General features: G+C 49.1%; 3 protein-coding genes across 3 annotated transcripts in view; 1 reads left to right on the top strand and 2 right to left on the bottom strand.

The window, feature by feature from the left end:
* The first annotated feature begins 637 nt into the window (after nucleotides 1-637).
* Nucleotides 638-9,260, top strand: LOC131208790 (uncharacterized). Its single transcript, XM_058201677.1, has 4 exons — nucleotides 638-1,252; nucleotides 4,518-5,065; nucleotides 5,144-5,986; nucleotides 6,353-9,260. Exons 1-4 carry the CDS (start codon nucleotides 1,203-1,205, stop codon nucleotides 9,235-9,237), a joined length of 4,326 nt encoding a protein of 1,441 aa, XP_058057660.1. The 5' UTR covers nucleotides 638-1,202; the 3' UTR covers nucleotides 9,238-9,260.
* Nucleotides 9,261-9,637: 377 nt separating this feature from the next.
* LOC131208794 (partner of bursicon) lies at nucleotides 9,638-16,311 on the bottom strand. Its single transcript, XM_058201685.1, has 3 exons — nucleotides 15,721-16,311; nucleotides 10,005-10,054; nucleotides 9,638-9,933 (listed from the first exon to the last, which is right to left on the bottom strand). Exons 1-3 carry the CDS (start codon nucleotides 15,792-15,794, stop codon nucleotides 9,638-9,640), a joined length of 420 nt encoding a protein of 139 aa, XP_058057668.1. The 5' UTR covers nucleotides 15,795-16,311.
* Nucleotides 16,312-16,322: 11 nt separating this feature from the next.
* LOC131208789 (dedicator of cytokinesis protein 3) overlaps nucleotides 16,323-21,104 on the bottom strand; it is a 58,799-nt gene continuing 54,017 nt past the window's right edge. Inside the window, exons 6-11 of the mRNA XM_058201676.1 lie at nucleotides 19,787-19,896; nucleotides 19,351-19,368; nucleotides 18,845-19,217; nucleotides 18,550-18,771; nucleotides 18,073-18,467; nucleotides 16,323-18,011 (exon numbers count right to left, since the gene is read on the bottom strand). Of these exons, the coding sequence (XP_058057659.1) occupies nucleotides 16,352-18,011; nucleotides 18,073-18,467; nucleotides 18,550-18,771; nucleotides 18,845-19,217; nucleotides 19,351-19,368; nucleotides 19,787-19,896 (2,778 nt within the window). The 3' untranslated portion in view covers nucleotides 16,323-16,351. The remainder of the gene's footprint in view (nucleotides 18,012-18,072; nucleotides 18,468-18,549; nucleotides 18,772-18,844; nucleotides 19,218-19,350; nucleotides 19,369-19,786; nucleotides 19,897-21,104) is intronic.

Genomic DNA, 21,104 nt, shown 5'->3' with positions numbered 1-21,104 from the left:
TAGAAATAGAAGAGAAATTAATTGATTTCTGAATATTTTTTTCCGTTCTATTAGATTTTGTTGCTATACCAGCAAATAAGAACTTAAATTATTCTCTGCATATGCAAAAAGAATTTACGCTCGGGTTTACGCCTCGGCCAACCCGTAAACGTTTCGACAGAGGCGCAGCAGTTTTGCATTAATCTGTAATGTCAAAAACATTACGTTACGCCTCATGTAGCCCACCAGTATCACTCGATCAATCCGGTAACACACTAGTCAGCTCAATTTTATATATATCTTTAATAATTTGTTTTATAATTTTTTCGATAAACTGGCTACCTTTTAAAGCAGAAAGTGCATTAAAGTTAGTTTGAAAGGTTACTTTCAACTTGTTTGAGCGAACGTTAACACTGACGCTTTCCGCGGCTGGCTTGACGCAAACATACGTGGTGTGAACTTTCTTGATTTTTCACTTTGCCTCCTCTGTCGTCCTCGGTGGCCCGTGACCCACCAGTGTGTGCCGTGTGGCTAAAACCAGAGAGAAGTTTCGCTCGCCCCGTTGGCCCTAATTTGTGCCTCCGAACAGTTCCAAAACCATAACCTTGGTCCGAAACGGAAGGGCCTCGCAATCGGGTGTGGATCCAAGTAACCAGCATCGCGCTTTAGGTGGCCAAACGCTGGAAGGGTGGTCGCCAGAATACGATCTCCCCTCGCCTCCGTACTGATCTGGACGACGTGGAATTCTGTGTTCCGGTGGATCGTTAACGGAGCGTGTGTGACGTGATTCCAAAAACCTACGCCGAAGCTACAGTTGCGTAGCCGCAGTAACATTCCAGCAGAACCAGCGCCGGAAGTCACTGGCAACGCCACTCGTGGCTCGCTGGTGACTTGTTCCAGTGTGTGCGTTTGTGTGTGCGCTCTGTTTTGTTATTTCCTGACCCGAGAGAAACTCCACTTTTTGGGGTGGCAGTGATTTGCGTGGTTTGTGCATCACGGTGCGAAGTTTATTGGGCAGGTTGTGCCCGAAAGTGTCCCTACCGTGGAATCCTAATTAACCATCACCGGAATACCCTTCCTAGCATCGCCCTAGAGATATCCGAATCGTCACTTTCCCTCGAGCGTGCGACGATTATCATACCATTGTGAGAAAATACTGCAAAAAACATAAAAGAGTTGTCGTTCCAATAGCGATACAAGCCGAAAAGCGACACAACGCAACCATGGATAAATTCATCAGCATGTGGAAAGTGCGAGAACTCGCCGATAAAGTGTAAGTACAGATTTATTGCACCAAAGCCCCTTTCCCACCTTGCCGGTTCAGTCGATTGCCGGAGATATCGCGACAGATGAAAAAGTCATCTACGGACTTCGACTAAAGGCGTTCCGCAGTGGAAAGCGCACCTCCGCCCAACACCTAGGCGATAAGACAAGGCACAAGGCGCACCGCCGACGAGTGGTGCGCTATTGTTGAACGGTTCTTATCACCGGTCGACGTCTTTTGCAGTCAGCAAGTAGTAGTTAATTGCGTTCGCTCGTGTTTATCGTACCAGTGAATGTTTGCAGTTCAACCTTTGAAAGGCAAAAAAACAATCAACTCCCCCAGGGCCGCTCGGCGGTTGTAGTGGCCGGATAAGACGATCACACGGAAACCCCAATCAAAATATAGCCGTCAAAAGTATGTCCCGTGCTTTCGGCAACTGTTGCATATCTTGCGTAGTCCCCATTCGCTCGCTCTGCACTTCAACGCAGGCGAAACGTGTGCCGTATGCGTCGTGGCGCGCCTGTTAAGGCAGTGCGAACACAAACGTAGAATGAACCGAACGAGGACGTACTGAAAGGTGTGCAGGGGCTAACGACACTAACTTCAACATATTTCTGTGCTTAAAATGTTGAAAATAAAACGGCCACATCACATTGTATAGAAGAATGCACAAGTGCATCGAATGCGCAACGCACAAAGGTGTGAATGTCATACGACCCCTGTGGCGGTATGCGAAGATGATTCACTCAACATTCTTGCTCGCTCGAGCCAAGGTCGCCGGCTAGAGAGAGTGTCTAGAACGAATGCCAGTATCGTAGGCCGAAAGGTTCATCGCGTCGCCACGCATTCGTAATGGGGTCGTTTTCCGGAGGGCCTAATTCCTTTTTCCATTTGCCCAGCAGCGACACAATAGAGTAGACGATTGCAGCACGTTTTTCGGAAGTGGGTCAGAGACCTGAATTGAACTTCTGGAAGGGGTTTTGTTTTGGCGTGTAACGCGTTCCACCCTAGCACAGAGCTTCTTTTAGGTCATAATCTTGATATGGATGCGTGGAAAAAAAAATCTTTGAACTTACGCTACATTGCACATAATTCTGTCTAGTACATTCCGATAATACTATTTAATAAATGCAAATGACCAGGGAATGGTATTTTCAGGGGCGCTTTATTAAACGCGAATAACGTGGCATGAAAGTGCATTACCATCTTGTGGAAACAAAATCAGTCATCATCGTTCTCTTTCGATCGTTTGCTCCATTCTATGTAATTGTATAGCATTGTCGCCGTTTCCGGTCTGCAGAATACAATCGATCGGCGTTTCGGTTCCATCTCCATCAAATGAAACACCGTCGTTCTGGCACACAAAAGGATGGCAACGTTTCAGAAAATTATTATTCTCTAAATTTACACGGATCGATGAAAAAAATTATTATGCTCACATCGCGCTAGATCGTTACGTGTTATATGCATTATAAGTACATCAAATTTTTATGAATCTGTAATATTTGTAAATTACACATGTTCGTCAAGAACCTGCTCAAATTCACAATAGAAGTCCTTTCTGTTGTTGAAATCAAATTATCAACGAACAAAAATTCTTGAATTATCAATCATGAGAACATACTCGGGTGCAACCAGGAAATTTAAAAAAATCTCAATTTTTCCAATAATTATAATTGGCAAATAGCAGAAAGAATCGTAACCATTTTGGACACCATTAGCCTTACGGCGACACAGTGTGCATGGACGATGACGACACCTCGCACGCACTGCCCGAGGACATCATTATGGGTTACCATATCGGATTTTTGTTTTCATTTACTAAAAGACATATGTATGAGTGTGTGGTGGTATTTAAATCGCACGCAAAAAAAGACTGCGCAAGACAGTTAACCACCATCGCCGAATATTCGCCGCCACCGAATGTACGATCGTTATCGATATGTTTTATGCACCAACGCTGCCACATAAGCGTAGTGTGTCAAGCATTTCAGGCCGCCGAATACGGTCATCCATCCACCAGTGGGTTGTGTTCGGCTAACGAAACGGCCGCAATAGTTTCACTGTCTGGAGTCGGGGTGTCGCATAGCAGTGGCCATACGCCGGAACTCATTTGCCACTTCTTAGCCTGCTAGCGTTGAATTATTAAGCACAACCGCACGATGTGGACGAGTTGATCACAAATTTCTCCGGCCAACTGTGGTATGGCGATTGCTTTTTTTCGATGAATTTTTTAACCATTGGAAAATGAGAAAGATTATCTGTGTTCTCTTAGCTGTCGGACGTAGTGCTTTCCAATTATTCGTTCCGCACTCGCTGTGGACATACAGAACACCGTGCGCACTTGGGACTGGAACCGACTACACCTTGCTTTTGTGATACAAAACATAGCAAAAATGAATGCAAGGAGTTGAGTCATTTACTCAGCGGTTGTTCGTTTTTCAAGGTGATCCCAGTAGCGGTAGGGCCAAAATTGGTAGTCATCGTCTGTTGCCTTTTACATTGAACGCATGGCCTCCCCCGAGTTCTAGTCGTTTGCCTCACAACACCCTGCCTTCGCGGCCGAGCCAAATTTTAGATGCAACATAGAAATGGAATCAGTGATCCGGTCATCAAAAAAGCACAAAGGGGCTTGGCTCTGCAAAAGGTCATCGTCGTGTGGGAAATTGAAACACAGACTAGCTGCAATGTTTTAAGGCATTGAATTTTACATCGCGCTAGAAGCTTACGATATGATTGCACAATGTCCAGTGCACAGTTGTCGATTCATTTAAGTTAAATGTTAGTCTTGAGACGGCTCGAGAGACGAATACGTCGGAATTTGTAAGCGTGATAATATAACTAGTATAAAGTTCTAGGGCATTCTCATTGTTGCTCTTTTGACTCACTTAACACAGTATCGATGTATTATGTCTGACTTAAAGTTTAAAACGTTGTTTTTGAATGTTTCACGAGCAAACTATCGTGATGTGATCATAAATATTTGTCTACAAATTATCACTCTGCAAGCACACACACGAGGCCTTTTAGCATCCGGTAACATGGATAAGTGGCCGTTTGGGCCGAATGAATAATTGGATTAACCTGGAAGGCCAACTGGAGAAAACTGTCTGACTTTGGCATTGATCCGCCTGCTTGCTTTGTATCCACAGGCTAAATGGGTGTAAGAATGGGGTGGCGCTCGTGGCATTGGCATTACCATAACTCTGTTGGGACCATAACATAATCCACGCACCTCTTTTCATTCTAACGTATACACTTCGTTTCCTTGCAGAACAAATGTCGTAATGAACTACACGGAAATCGAGGGAAAAGTGCGTGAGGCAACGAACGATGAACCCTGGGGGCCTACCGGTCCACTGATGCAAGAGCTGGCCCATGCAACCTTCACGTACGAACACTTTCCAGAGGTGATGTCGATGCTGTGGAAGCGGATGCTGCAGGACAACAAGACGAACTGGCGTCGCACCTACAAAAGTCTACTGCTGCTCAACTATCTGGTGCGCAACGGCTCGGAGCGGGTGGTCACATCGTCCCGCGAGCACATTTACGATCTACGCTCGCTGGAGAACTACACGTTCGTCGACGAGAACGGCAAAGATCAGGGCATTAACGTGCGGCACAAGGTGCGCGAACTGATCGACTTCATACAGGACGACGATCGATTGCGTGAGGAGCGGAAAAAGGCTAAAAAGAACAAGGACAAGTACATTGGCATGAGCTCGGAAGCGATGGGTGGTATGCGGTACGGTGGCGGTGGCGGCGGAGGTACCGACTACGGTGGTTATCGGGATAGCTACGATCGGCGAAGCGAAGATCGATGTAAGTTCCACTGTGGTTAGGCCTCTCTTATTCACAACACTCCCTTAAACGTCAATTCATGCGCTAAATATCTTGCAGATAATGAATCCCGCGGTGACCACCACGAGTACGACTATCAGTACGAGGGCGAGCGGGAAGATTCGGACAACGAATCGAACGGACCGTATGATCGTGATCGCTCGAACCGTTACCAGGATCGTGAACCGGGCTCGAAAAGTCCCGCCACACGCCAATCGTCGAGTGTGTCGATCGAAGCCACGGCCCGCCACTCGTCTAGCAGCGAGCGAAAGATAAACCTCAACATCAAATCATCGACTCCCGGAAGCTCAAGCGGCGTGGTAACGGCTGCGCCACGTGCAAGCACAAAGTCAGCGAAAAAGATCGATCTCGGTGCGGCCAGTGGTTTCGCGAAGACGGCAGCGGCAGCAGCAACCACTACATCCCCGACGTCCGACTTGGGAATCCATTCGCCGACCCATCGCAATACGCACGCGGAAGAGATTGTTGGCGGTGGTAACACGAGTGGGCGAGAAGTGTTGGACGATCTGTTCAAAACGTGCCCAACGAAAGGTGTCGGACCCACCAACTCGTTGATCGCCAACGATGACGACGAGGATGATTTCAATCCCCGCGCCACTGAAGAGTTTGGTGACTTTGAATCGGCGTTTGGTAGTGGACCGACAGCGAAAGGTTCCGCGACTAAGGCAGGAAAATCGGACGAATTTGCTGACTTTGCTGCCTTTGGAGCACCAACACCGGGCGTCTCGATGACGACGACGACAGCGCCGGCTGCTGCAAGTGATGATCTTTTGTTTGGACTGAACGTGGCAACGGGTGCGGTGTCCGGTGCTAGCGCGACGAGCGCTCCTGCAGACATCCTTTCGGACCTCAGTGGCTTATCTCTCGGTGCAAGCGGCAACAGTGTGAATGGTGAGTTCGTTTTAGAATTTCTACATTGTCGACCAGTGTGAGATGAAATTCCATACGCCAGGTGGCAATGATTTAAACGGCACATTCTACAACAAATCGAAGTCACTGAAAAGCGCGATTCAAAAACTATATCGTGGGTAAGGGATTTGCTTTGTGGGAGGGATTCCTGCTTGATTGCCTCGCTTGCATGATCCTCCCAGTTTCGTTTTGTGCCATGGCCTTCCCGCAGTGATTTATCGTTTACATACGCCGCTCGTTCGAATGAAGCGTCAAAAGAACAAACGCAGGGTAAGGTAGTTGGTGTGTTACCGTTGGTGCAACTGTTGTTTTGTTTTGCCTTTCGCTTCTCCCTTACAGCACCGCAGCAACAGTCCGACCACCGGCAGATGCTGCAACGTCGCTACAGCGCACTGCAGGAACTGTTGCGTGAAGTGCAACCGGAAGGACGAATTACTCGCGAAGCAGATCGGCTGGCAGTAAATGAAAAGCTAACACAACTTCTTGACTGCCTTCCGGGGCCGCTACATCCGATGGACGTTCTTTTCGCCATCGGCCCAACGTCGTTGACGAGAGCGTGGGAAAAATTTGCCTCTGAAGCGTTCCCAAACCTGCTGGAAGATTTGGTGCGCCTGATGAGTGATCTAGATGATCGATTGCTGCACCGCTTGGTCACACTTAATGCTAGTGGCTCATTCGCGCTGGAAACGATCAGAGTGCTTACGTTGCAATCCACACTAGTGGGAGGTTCTCGTGATGTGGCGCTGAGACTACTGGCGATCGTGCTGGAGGATGAATCCGTTTTGCCGTTGGCTTTCATTCGGTTCTCTCGCAAAAGTACAAGCACATTCAGCGCGCCCGATTTACCGCAGCAGATGCTTCAGCTCCTGGTGGCCATCCCGAACCGAGTTGCTAACATGCTGCGGGAGAAGACACCGCCGCACTTGCACCCGTCAGCGTATACTCGAACCCTGCTTCGCCAGTTCATACGGACACTCGCAACAATGGGCGAGCTGGTGGATTTCTATGGGACGGAGGAAGTGCTCGCTTCGGAAGAACCGATTCAGTCACAATTTCTCTCCTCATTGCTCAGCAAATTAGTCATCGTTTTTCACGAGGATCGTCAATCGCCCGCCATCAAGGCGACATTAGTCTTGTTACTGCACATCATCGAAGAGAACCGTTCGCCTGGCATGACAAACTTTGTGCGATGCCTAGTAATGGATCTGACCCCGTCGGCGGTGGAGATTGTGGTGTTCATCGCCCTTCAGGAGCGGATCGAGCTTTCGCCTCTTTTCGCTTCTGCCCAGCTGTCGGGAAGTTGGGCATTCGTTTTGCTCCAAAAGATTCCGCTTCACAACTACTACACGAACGATGCGATCATCGGAGGGTTGCTTCGGCTAGTGGCGAGCCTTCCGAACGAAGAGGACGGAAGAAAGGAGCATCAGGGTAGAGCGCCTACTCCAGAGCCACTGAAAAAACTCACCGGACAGCTGCTTCTTGTGTGGTCGAGTCGGGCGGCCATCCAGCGGACGAGCTTTGAGCAGCATTTGTACATCACGAAACTGACTCTACTGGCCATGCGGCATCGTTTGGCGTTTGGGTTTTCAGCGAAAGAACAAGAGGCGTGTCGTCGTTTGCTGTTCGATGGGCTGCGAGCTCACTTGGAGTCACCCATCACACAAATGCGCTGTGCCGGGATGATAACGACGGAGGTGATCATGGGAATGTTCGATGATCCTGCGCCCGGCAATGATGATGAAGAGGAGGGAAATCGACTGCGATTCGATTACAAGGAATTCGATGCCGAAACGTTTGCGATGGTCGAGGAACTGCGCTCGTTTGCTGATCGATGCCTGTTGAACGAAGATGTTTCCGAAGAGAAACGAAAGGAAACGATCGATCATGCAGTCGATTTTTTGCTTGGCTTACCGGAGGAAGCGGATCATTCCATCGTGACAAAGCCTTCTCCAAGCCGTTTACCCAACGAAGTTCAGCAAAATTCCGCCAATGGAAATCGGACTGAAATCGAGCAACAGCCTGAGCAACCACAAGACAATGATAGTGATGATGATGATCTTTCGGAACCTCTCGATTCTGACGATGACGAGCTGCCGGCGTACGATATGTCAAGCGATACAAAGCTCGACAAGGAGCGCTATCGGCCAAAGTATCTGCTCGATCTGCGTGAACTGCTGGTCGAACCGGACACGAACCATAAGCCGGAACAGTTCGAAGTTGCCATCGAAAGCGCCCCGGAGCTGATCGCTCAACAGTTACCGCACAACGACGCCAAGTTGGGGCAGGATCTGCTGGAGCTGTTCCTTTCGCTGGAGTGCAAAACCCACATGCCAGAGTTTGGTGAGCGAAAGTTTGCGGCACTGGTAGCGATCGGTGTAACGTTCCCACAGCAAACGGCAGTGCACCTGTGCCGGGAGTTTCACGCCGACGTTAGCCGTTACGCCATCAACCATCGCATACTGATGCTGGACGTGTTGGGTGAAACGGCAAAAGTGTTGTCCAACTTTGCCAAGAGCCCTACGAACGAGCCCCAAAACCCCGAAGGTACCGTGGCCGGCGAAACGTCGAACAAGAACCGATTGAGGCTAATGTTCCACGACGAATCAGAACAGCGTGAGCGACGCGAAGCGACGGAGCGTGTGATTCGTGAGCGGATCGAACGCAAGACGAGACGTTTCGGATCGACCGTCCCTAGCCGGAACCAGCAGCGCGGAAATGGCAAGGAAAACGGGGAACTCGTCAACCGCTATGCAGACGTGGCGGGCTACTTTTTCTTCCCCCTGCTACGGGGTTTCGGCGACAATCGGTTCCTGTTCACCGCGGGACTAAAGTTCCCGTACGACACGGAGAACTTGTTACTCGTGAGCTTTCTGAAGACCCTGTCGGTGCTGATGGTGTGTGCGGAAAACTGCTCCATCGCGATGCGTATGGTGCGCGAAGTGTTTGCGTTGGCCAGTTTGCTACGGTACAGTCACGAGCCAAAGGTGCGACTGTCGGTGTTGCAGCTCCTGGCGGCCGTCTTTCTTGCGGTGAAAGGTCCCCTGCTTGTGGTGCAGTTCCAGCACGAGCTGAGTGAGCTGCGCGACTGGCTCCAGCAAGAGTGCATCCAAACGGACGTGGTGTGCCGGGGAGAACCGAACAAGGAGTGCCGCGATCTTGGACGTCACGTACTAACCATGTGCTACGAAGCGTTTGTTGAAGCGCAGCACTCGGAGGATGCGTAATGGGCGCTTGTCGTTGCCGTGTGCCGAAACAGGCCATTCGAAAGTATTGAAAATCGAATCACGAAAAATAGAAGATATCAATCGAAAATCTCTCCTCTTGTTGTTTGGGCTGTGCATGTTTGGCCGCTGGTTCACCTCCGGTCGCTGCGAGGACCGCCTTTGCAGTCCTCCGTTGTTTAAGGTTTTGTTTTAATTGCTTTATTATCGTGTTTACACTGCTGCTCTGCTCTTCGGTACGAGGACACACACCACGAGCCAAACGACGGTGCGCGACGAGAAGAGGAGGCACAAGCATGGTGGCCAGGTTTTCGTGATGGCCGATGGTGGTCAATCTGAAGGGCTACAATCGTCTTTTTCCATTACTTTATCTCACGTTCTGCCGAATATGCGGCGCGTGCCATTAGCGGACCATTTCTCCACACTTGAAGCACTTGCAGTCGACCGGTTCCTTCAGGCGGATCTCCATCGTGGCGGACTCGTGGTCGGTCATCCGCACACCGTCCGGATCGTAGCAGTGGGTCAGCTGCAGTTGCCGCTCGCGCAGGAACGACTCCCGGCAGCAGTAGCACTCCTTCAGGAACCCGGTCGCAGTGATGACGGACGGCTGCACCTGGCTGTTGCACTTGCCTTCGCACTTGTTCACCGTCACATCGCCATTGCACGTCCGGTACAGCCGCCCCAGCTCATCGTATTCCTCTGTTGGCGGAAAGCTGGAAGTCAGATACACGCGAAACCACACGTCTCCACCACCCAGCGGATTGGCTCACCTTTGATAAGATGAATCTCCGACGGAAGCGTTTCGCACGTTTCGTCCGCCTGATTGTGCTGCGCGAAGGCGGCGAGCGGTGGCCCTCGGAAGAGCACCGGTGCCAACAGGAACCACAGCAGCGCGCCACCGTTAAACATCGTCGACACCGGAAGCAATGGTCGGCCGGCGGAAGCCATCATCGTGCCCGTCGTGATCGTTTTCCGATGCCGATACCGGTTCGCGATTCGTTCGATGTGCACTTCGTAGTGACGGTAGCGAATTGCGCCGCTTTTGTCACGGACACCACGTTTTATACGCGCCCAAAACTCGTCCGACGCCCTTTCCGGAACACTCTCGGTGCGCTCTAGCGGGAACATGTTCCACCGCATGTAGCTCCCGCTGGGCGGTACACAACTCTCCGCCGCCACAAAGAGGCAGGTCAGTGTTGACCCCCCGTGGTCACTAACTGCCTTTCGGGAAACCACTACCACACCGGTGGCGCCATATTGTGGTGAGCCGGGTCGGGAAAGAGTGACCTTTGGCGGGGCCGGCGACATTGTTGGGGCGGCAACCCTCCACGTGTCCAGCTGAACTCTTGGCTGAGGTTGCCCTTGCCGCTTTGCTCCACACTCGATAGAATGCCTTCCGTGGTGTCGCTTTCTTCTCGGTAGTATGGTCAAGGTTTCGACGGGAGTGGGGAAAGGACACGAATTGCGTCATGCTTCGATTTTGTTGGGGATTTCGTTTAATTATCTTAAGGAATCCGTGTAGCCATTGCGTCGTGTTTTATTTGCTATTTTCATCTTCTCTCTCTCTATTCTGCAGCTGCCATGTTCTCGTCGCTCAACAACGGTTCCAGTGGCCTGCTCCAGCCAACGCCTCTGCTAGCGGCCAACAATAATAACAACAACTCGGCTCTGTTCTCTCCAAGTCCTGGCGGTCGTCCAAACGTGGCGCCGAACAGCGGCACCGCCGCCCCCGTTGGAACGACCTGGAAGAATGCTGGTAACATTAACATCGATCTGGACAACCTGCTCGGAAACGGAGTGAAAGGGGGCCGCGGTGGTCCCGGCAATGCTCCATCGATGAACCAGATGAAAAGCATCCACTCCAGTCCTGTCCATCAGCTTCCGCCCCAGCAGCAACACAACCAGCCTGTATCGTCACCGCTAAGCCCAACGGCGGCGGGCGCTTACGGTGGTAACATGATGGGTGCGACGGGCACACCTCTTCAGCCAACGATGATGGTGGGAGGTGCGTCCGGGGGTGGCTTTCTGAATGGCAATAGCAACAGCAATCTACAAACCCAGTCCGGAGCTGCGGCGGCTACATTCGGAGCATTTAACGCGTTCCAATGATCCAACGCCAATGGCCGACGCCATTTAGCAGCCACCGCCGCCATAACGGCCGCCTGAACGGAGGCGGACTGGAACGCACTCCAGCACCAACACCACCACCGCAGCCAGGATGACCACCGGTGATGGCTGCCGAGTACCGCGCAATCCCACCCGGCGACCCGTTTCCCGAACCCGCCTCTCCATAGACTGCCTTTTTGAGCGGACTCCATCGCGACTGTCTCGCGTTTGCCAAAAAGAAAGGAAAGAAAAACGAACCACCATCCGCAACCCGAGATCCTCCCAAATCCACCAACACACACGCACACAAACACACTGCAATCACACGGCGGCCTATACGAACGAAGCGATATTATAATTTGTTATGTTGTGTTTGTTGAAGAAGTATTCGTTGATAAGCGTACCGTAAACGTGGGCGGAGTGGATGATGCTGAAGCTCCCAGCCACTTCGGGGGAAGCAGAAGTGTGCCGATTTACCGAATTAATCAGTATTTCATTTTCTCGCCCTAGCCCGGCGAGGGCCACTTTACCGTTCTGTGTTTTACCGTTCAGACCCATTTTAACTCGTTTCTCCCTTACTCGTACTTTGTTGATCAGTGCAATCGAACCCTGCCGCGCTCCGTACCGCGGGAAGGGACATTTCCATTACTATTACTACTGCGGTTTGCCTATAACGTGTATAAATGTTGTATTATCCTTAAAATCATTCCCTTTCCAGTTACCACGGCTTCGTTTCTTCGGTTTCTCGAAGCTGGGCGACAAAATAGTACTTTAGGCATCAAAAACCCGACGTTTACACAAATCCGTTGCGACGTTGCGTAAAGAGAAAACGCCACTCCCAAGCACCAAAGTGGCAAAGAAATCACGTCAAACGAAACAAAAGAAAACAAAGTAAACTCAGCGTTGTGCACATCTGTGAGAGACTGCGAGGGCATTTAAAGCAACAAAACACAGGTCTTTTAACGTTTTCAAACCCAGCAACCGACGCGTTGTTGTCGGTGCTCCCCTCGGCAACGGAAGAGAATCGAAAGGATACCTTTACTTACCGTCGATACCGATTTATACGCTACCTACAAATGGACACGACTACTAACCACCACGCGTGTGTGGTGTGTGTTGTGTGTACGGTTTTCGAATGTGCCTATTGTTTATTGCGGTTCAGCAAATGCCGCGCGCGGTCCGCGAAAGTATACGTCGTTGCACTTCACCCATGTAAAAAGGTGAAATATTCATACGAAGGAATTTAGTCATACAATCCGCACTCTTCTGTCCGTTATTAGTAGGTAGTGGTGGGGCGCGAAGGCAAAAATACTGAACCCGATAAAGTGGTTTAGAAACAACTGCAACGAAACTGGGAAGCAGCGATCGAGAGAAACAATCAAAAAACGAAAGGTCTCGATTTTGCTGCTTGCTGCTTGTACATAAATGTCGTGTACATAGCGTGTTTGTTAGTCACAGGGACCGTGTGGTTAGAGTGGTAGATTCGTTCCCCGCATGTGCTGTTCCGTTGTTTGAAGGATAACATTCAAAAGTTAAGCAGTTAGCGCAGTAGGCAAGGCTAATCCAATTTAAGGAACGTGCTCTATAGTACGACTACAATGTCGTTCTGATGACGTCTAAATAGAATAAGCCTACTTCGGTTCGAGCGTACTTTAGCAATATTTTGGGGATATTATTGGTGGTGGTGACGCACACACATAGAAATGGGAGCAAGAAACGCAAAAGAAACGAGCTAAATACCCTAAATTCCCTAAAATTTTGATTCCATCATTCTATTGTTTTTTTGCTTCTTTCTTCTGTGCTATTATGTTACAACGCTGCGCAGTTAGTTCATTGAGCGAAAGGGATAGAAGAAATGAGAGAAAGAGCGAGCAATATAGGGGAGGCAGATATTTGGGACATAATCAATAGTTGTTGTATTTCTTTCTGTGCCGTTTATTTTGTTTTCATTAATATTATTAGTTTTTGTTTTTGATTGTTTTACTTCCATTTTACTTTACCTGGGTGCATTTCCGCGGTGCATGTTAATTGACTTTTACTATCGCAAGACCGCAATACAATTGATAACTACTTCCAGTAGCCGCTGAAGCTACTCTTTTTCGTAAAGACTTGTTTTACATTTTTCCTGTCCTCTGTCTGTAAAATGTATTGTTTGTTATCATCCCGCCTAAGCATTTCCGCTAGCTTTGCTTGGTGACGTAAAAGTGACCGGCAGTTACTTTGCAATTGATTTCTACAGGACTACAGAGACATGCGATTTTTTTTGGTTGCTCTTCGTTTGTTGGACGCATTGAATGAGAGCGCAACGACAATAAGATGAGCAACAGGAAATTGCTAAGATTGACAAGATTGCAAACTATAAAACGTTCAGAGCAGAACTTAGAAAAGCGCAGTAGAAAGCATTAGAAACATGAGAAACACAATTAAACTGAAAGTAGGAGAATCGTACATATCGTGAGGATGAAGTGGCAAACAAGTTGCAGAGTAGGGAATGCAGAACTGTCTCTTAATCTTAAAATGGCCAAACATAGAAAAAATCGGAATGTAGTACCCAAGGTACGAAATGGGAAATGAAATAGAATTTTGTTTTCGGCTCTCCAATAGCCGGATGATGATTTTACATCCCCGGTTTCCTTTCCGTCGTTCCGATAGTCGAGCCCACTGCGACGGGGTTAGAAACAATGGAAAAGAAAACAAAATATACATTCTTTACAAAAAATATACATTACCTATTTAGTGACGTAGCAGAAAATTGAAAATTACACGTGTGACAGCAATCGAGGGCAGATGGCAGAAGCAAAATCTACAAACCGCAAATGAAACACCCGAATCAAGGTATTAAGAATCGTGGCGTGGTACGAGTTTGGGCTGTGCAAGAAGATCGAAATGGCCAGCAGCATTCGATCACCGTCACATGCCCCTGTTACTGTGCGATCATGCCACGGAGTGCGAACTCTTCCCTAAACCGAAACCACTAGGGGGTGAAAAACAATTTTTACTAACGGTAAGGTCCTCCCATTCGAAGGAAAACTTTTCGATGTTTACGTACCGCGGTTTCGGTGTTTGTTGCGGTTGCTCTTCTCCATCAATTGTTAAACTGTTTCATTTGTTGCGCTTAGTGCAGGAAACAGTGCCATCGATGTGCTTGGAGGGGAAACAGAACGTATAAACTAAAAGATAGAAAAATTTAAATCTAATCAAAAACACTAGACGAACACGAAATGAATTGTAAAGCGAAACCGTGAGGAGCAAATGAAAAAGAAAACGAAACACATAATTAACGAAAGATGTATTTTTGTTGAAATAAAAAAAAACTATAACATGTAAAAGCACTTTGTGTCAAACTTTATTATGAGATTGATATTTTAATCGTGGCCATTATTTTCTGTCGAGCACTCACCTAAGGATAATGCAATGCTAGGTCATCGGTTTGTTGCCTAATGCTGCCTTATGGGCTAACAATAAAACACACTAAAGTGGTCTAGTATGATTGCATTTTTATTATTCATGTTTTCGCCTATTATGCTGCACCGGGGACACCAATTGCATGCCGCCGTTGGAGGGGAACTTGAGTATGTCACGGAACTATTGTTACAATATTGGCACACGCAAACTTCAAATAAGCATTGCACTTGGTTTGGCGCGGAAATTCCTACTTACAGCCACACACAAATCACGCACACACACATACACACATACAGTACAAGCAAAATTCAATTCCCGATGTCCACCCTATACATCCTGGTTTGCCTTACGCTCCTGCTTCTACGAAAGTGCTGTGTACCCGTCACTGACTAGTTCTTTATGCTTATATGGTCAAAAATTTGGAATTTGGTTATTTTGGAGCAAATGGAGTGGAGCAGAGCTGCGGAAAGCGTACAATAGATTATAATGTCATTTCAGTACGCGCCAGCGAATCCTGTGGGTATCGTGTGAGGCGCACAGTCCCGCCATTCGGAGGACCTTTTCGTTCTAACGCTTCATTCTGCTCCCTTCATGGATCCATCCAAATCCTCTCAGATCAAATCCCACATACAGCAGATCGGTAAAATATTTAATTGAAATCACGTTCACGCTTTATGACTTGCATCTCGCGCTTTTGGCATGCTACACTTGTATGCATTAGGTTCAAACGAACGAGTGAGGGTTCAACTTAATGTTTACAATTTCCTTCTTCATATTCAATTTTGGACTTCATCGTGCGCACGTTGTTTGGCAAACTGTTTACTCGCGCGTCCAGTAGTCGTTGTGAGGTTAATCGCAACAGCAAAAGCCGGCGCCGCGTACATGGTTTGCAACTAACGCTACAAGTGGCTTATCATCTCTTTGATTATCCTGTGCCACTACCTGAAATTGGCGAAAATATGAGTATATTCATAGGAGGTATTCATCATTAGTGTGAAATTTACTCGTATAGTGTATATGTATAAATAGAACCAATGAGGTGTGCGCATTCTGCAAAACACACAAAAGGGTTCGCTACTTTGTTTACATTAAACTTTGTGGAAATGTTCCTGAATGTAATTTATCGTTGGTATGTTGCTGACGTAGTTGCTTGTTACAGTTTACTGATGCTTGGGGCGACCTAGCAACCGTAACACCGTAGCAACCTATGACGATGAAGGAGATGATTGAGATTTGTGGCGATTCAGATTGAGCGAGATTATCGGAAAATAATCGATGAACAACGCTGTCTCCATCGAGTTCAGTAGAAAGATTTATGACTATTAGTTATCAAATTCATGTGTAAACAATTTGAGTGATCAAATTTCGCTCAGCAAATTCCTGTTCGTTTGTAGGATGCTAGATGCAACGGTTACTAAGGCGACCCATACTTATTCCCTGCCGGTAACGGAAGAGAAGCATCACACAAAACAAACTGTTCGAGCTGCGAACTGGTCCGGCGAAGCTCAAATGCCTGCCGAGCGGGTGCTAGAGTTGAAAACAACCCTCTACACAGTATGCAGTTCTCACTTCCTTTCCTGCTGTGGTTGCCTCGCGCGTTCGTTTTTCAATAGAAAATCTCGTCCTCATCGTCGCGCCGCAGCGAAATGATTGTGGTCGTCGTGGTGGTCGTTGTGATCGAGCCCATCTCAAGGATTTCTGACCCCGCACCGCTACCGCTGCCACCGTTTAGTAGAAAACCCGCACTCGCAGTGCCCACCATGCTCCGGGGACTGTGTGCTTGCGGTGGCGGAACCGGAGCTACGACTTTGGCCTGCGGATTGTCGCACTCGTCGCTGAAGGAATCGCTAAAGTTATCGTTAAACGGTGGCGGAGCCGGACTGATGTCGTTCAGGCTCAGCTGCTCCCCGTCGGAAGAGCTGTTGGTGCTCAGATTAAGCGACTGGTTGCGCTGGTGGTGGTGGACGGGATGATGGTGGTGCGCTGATGCGTAGTGAGTGGTATTGTTGTTGAGGCTGTTGCTACTGGCGGCCACCATCACCGCCGGCATCGAGTGCTGATGATGCAGCATGGTCGATTTCGGTGGAATCGGTGGCGGCGGCGGTTGTCCGATAGCTCCACCGCCACCCATCGTTATGGCTTGGTACGCTTCCGGGTTAGAGTTCGTTTTCTGGTGACCCCGGTTCGGTTGCGTGTTTCCATTAGCCACAATATTGTACTCCTCGTGCGACCCTACACCGTCGATGGCTACTGGCTGGTGGTAATGTTGCTGCTGTGGAGTCTGGACCGGAACCGGAGCGCCCACCGTGGAACCACCACCGTTCAAATTGTTCAACTCCTGCGTGCTGGTGGAGATACCGGAATCGCGATTGAAAGCACTCTTGAACTCACTCAAACTGCGCGGACTGCCGTAGTTGCCACTGTCGTTGAACGATATCTCGTACAACGAGTACTTCTTCGGTCGACCCTTGCCGGGGAGGCTTTGCTGTTGCTGTGCCTGCTGCTGCTCGACGTATTCGGTGAATGGCATCGGATTGGAGCTCCGCTTGTCGGGTGTGTGGCCACGCGGGGGCAACGGAGGTGCCGTCGGGGATCCAACCCCCCCGGTGGCTCCCATGCTGTCGCGCGGCGGAATCTGCGGTACGGGTGAAGAAGTGAGCGCAGCCATCGGTATGATGCCGGACAGCGAGAGTGCCTTTTTGTTCACCGACATGTACGTTCCATCGTAGTCCTCCGGGAAGTACGCCGGTTCCTGCCCGTTCGTCGACAGCTTGCCACTGAGTGGTTGCCCACCGATCGGCGTACCGGATGTGACCGGTTGACCGATCGGAAGCGGTGGCAGCGGTTTGGTCGGAATGTTAATGTTCGTCTTCCACTCGGACGTGGCCTTCTCCAGCTCGAGGAACGCTTCCGACAGACGGTTGTGCAACGGTAGCACCTGGTCCGAGGCGAGACTACGGTGAAGCTCGAGTGCCTGCCGCAAAATCTGCATCTGCTCGAAGATGAGTCGCTTCAGGCGCTGCACGTGAACACTCTGATCGCGCCCCTCGGTCGATTTGGCGAATCGCTCGGAAAAGAACGCATCCTGGTACTTGCTGAAACCACCGTTGACGTTCGCATCGACCGAACCCTGCAGGCGCATCGTGAACGGGTTCAGATTACGCTTCGGATCGAGCCGATACTGGACGATCAGATCGGACAGTTCTTTGTTGACGTTGGCGATGGTTTCGCACGCAAACTCGACCGGCGTTAGTTCGTGCACCGAGCTGCAAATGGGAACGAAAAGATCGTATTCGCCGCTCGATCACATCCCACGGCATTACTTACGTCTTGCTAACCTCAAACCAACGCAGTATGCCCGGCAGTGGCTGGGCCGTTTCATAGATCGTCCGTACGATCCAGAGAGACTTAAACTCGTTGTCCTTGTCGACGGTGCCCTTGTGAACGGGCCGATCGTACTGGAAGCGCGTCACATCGTTCACCTCGTAGTATTTGGAGATTTTCTCCGGCACGGTCACCTTGGCACTCTTCAGGTGGTACGGGTCGGCGATCGGACGCACGTTCACGACGTGGAACCGCTGTTCGGGCGAGTTCAGAATCGAGCTGTCCGGTGGGTACTGCTTCTTGTCCAGGATCTGCGCGGTCGGGAACTCGGTTTGCAGTCGCTGGATGAACGCACCGATCCGCTCGTACTCCAGCCCGCGGTAGATGAATTGCTTGTTCTTTAGAATGAAAGGCAAAACAGGAACGGTAATTCACTTGACTAATTAATTAAAACAACGACAGGCGAAATAGGCGACATACCCTAACAAACGATGGAAAGCCGGTTCCGTAGTAACCAACCCGAAAGTACTCCGGCTCCGGTCGCAGTTGGGTGAGAATGTTTTGAAAGAATTTGGCCTCCTGCACCAGCACATCGCTCAGCCGGTTGTAGTCGAAGCGTTTGCGCTCGTAGAACATGGCCAGCTCCTTACACAGGGGGATGCCCTTCTCCCAGCACTTTCCCTTGTCGAAATAGCTGATGATCTGCAATGGAACACACGGGATCAGATGACTTGGTCGGCACTCGGTTGCCCTCGCTGCCCTCGGTGGTATTTACATTTTTATAGATTTTCTCCTTCTGTTCCCACTCGCGCGGACCATTCGAATCGTCCGAAACGTGTTCACTGTCCCACGACAGCATGTCGGAGTATAGTTTCAGTGTTAGCCCGGCCTCGATGTAGTTCTCGGCGCCCAGGTGCAGATCGAGCAGTTTGTAGATGTACCGGACGTACATCTCCTTCCGGTTTATTTCGTCGTTGTAGAAGTTGAGCAAGTTCACCGTGCAGGTCATCCGTTTGTCGCGGTTCTCGTCGCCCTGCATCACGCTACGGTAGTCGAGCAGCCGTTCGAGGAGCCGCGTAACGGATGAGATGAAGGCGATGCCAGATTCACGCCACGAAGGGTTTTCCGTTTGCACTCGCTCCAGCAGACTGTGACCGATCGGCAAAAGGGGGAAATAAAAAGAACAAATGCCACATCAAAACAGCATCAAAACTCCACCATCAACGGGGTCATCTTTTCGGGGGCATGCTTTAGCAAAGGGGGTTTGGATAGAAAACTTACGCCAGACACAATTGCTCCCTACGATTGAGGGGTGTAGGTGCACGAAGAAGTTTTCAGTGTGGACATGCACAATAAAAATAGACGGAAGAAGACGACGGCAGAAAAAGGGCACATTGTAGAACAATGGGTCAGCAAAAGACGGCGACGGGCGGCGAGAAACACGCAGATGAATGGGTGGATGATCAAGAGTTAATGTTATTCGCGATCAACCGGATGTTCATTGTTAGGTGTAGTTGAGTGGGCGTGTACGTGTGTCGGTGTTTGCGTTAAATCGTGTTGTTAGTAGTGTAATGCGCATGATGTTAACGGAAACGAGAGAAAAGAGAAAAGAAATTCAATCCACATTAGAACGCTACAATGGAGATGTGATTTTGTTAGTCGCGATTCCGGTCGAGTACAGAACACGGTGGCCGTTTGCTGCTGCCGCTAAACTTACATGGTGCTGAACAGCTCCCGGTACTCATCGTCACCCTTGTTTTCACTAATCAGCAGGTCCAATTTGTCGATCAGCTCACTTTCTACCAGCCGGAACGATCCGCGAGAAACCTGCAATATTCAATCTGTGTGAGACCGGGTAGCTATACCATACGGGTCATTTTGACCCAATTGCAACTTCAAAATCGGTCAAAATTATAGCGCACGTTTCTGTGAAGGAATGTATGATGTTATATAAAAAAAACTAGCAGGTCCCGGCGAGCCCGGCGGAGCCACGTCCCATTTCATTCTCATTTCTCCACTATCCGGCGTTTCAGAGGATCGGACTTCTAGATTACGTCCGATCTGCTTCCCTTCCCGCCTCCGGTTATTCCTCCGTTTCGGACGATCGGCTTCCCTTTTCATTTCCCGCTACTTATCCTTTTCAGACAATCGGGATTCCCGGTTACGTACACGATCGACTTCCCTTCCCGCTTCCCGTTGGATACATGTCAAAACTCGCACCAGCTGAATTTGGCTCAAATTGCTTGAAAACTATCCCAGTTTTGCCGAGATTCACCCAGATTTTGTATGGGCGCCCTCCTTTGTAAAGAGGGGAGGGGTTTCAAACACTGACCAGAACATTTCCCCACCCCTAAAACCCCCGCCTACCGAATTTGGTTCTATTTGCTCGAAAACGTTGGAATGGGACGTTACGTATGTATGGGAGACCCCCCTCCCCGGAGGTGTCAGAGGGTCAAACTATTCACAATCCGGGGTCACAAAACTACGCTGTGCAAAATTTCAAGCGGATTGGTTCAGTAGTTTTGGAGAAAAAGCGGTACAGATAGACAAACAACCATTTTTATATATATAGAAGAAGAAGATAGATGAAGAAGATAGATAGATAGATAGATAGAAGATATACACGAATTTGTACAGAGTGGAAAGCCTCTCGGGTTTTGGAGAAAATCTGGACACTTACGAAAGGAAAAACGTTTCTTTCAATGTTGTACGCAGCTGTGGCGTACGAGGAAGATACTTCAACCCTCCCCATAAATTCTTTCCCAAACAAACCCCATAAATTTGGTGCAAAATTAAAACCTGTCTGTCCCAACATGTTAACCCAATTTCTTTCGAACGAAACGTGGCAGTTATGGCATTATTTTATTGCACAATTGCCAAACAGTCGGGAAATAGTACCAAAGATTCACTTTGATTGGCGTGTCTTTGACTGTTAAAAATGTACTTTTGTTAAACGGAATGTCGACTGGGTAAGAAAGTTGGGAAAGCCGATCAGGAGAAAGGTGATTTATAAGAATTAGTAAAATATTTCTGCA

This window comes from Anopheles bellator, chromosome 2 (genome assembly GCF_943735745.2).
Source record: "Anopheles bellator chromosome 2, idAnoBellAS_SP24_06.2, whole genome shotgun sequence".
In the NCBI taxonomy this organism is placed as follows: domain Eukaryota; kingdom Metazoa; phylum Arthropoda; class Insecta; order Diptera; family Culicidae; genus Anopheles; species Anopheles bellator.
This window is presented reverse-complemented; position numbering and strand designations above follow the sequence as displayed.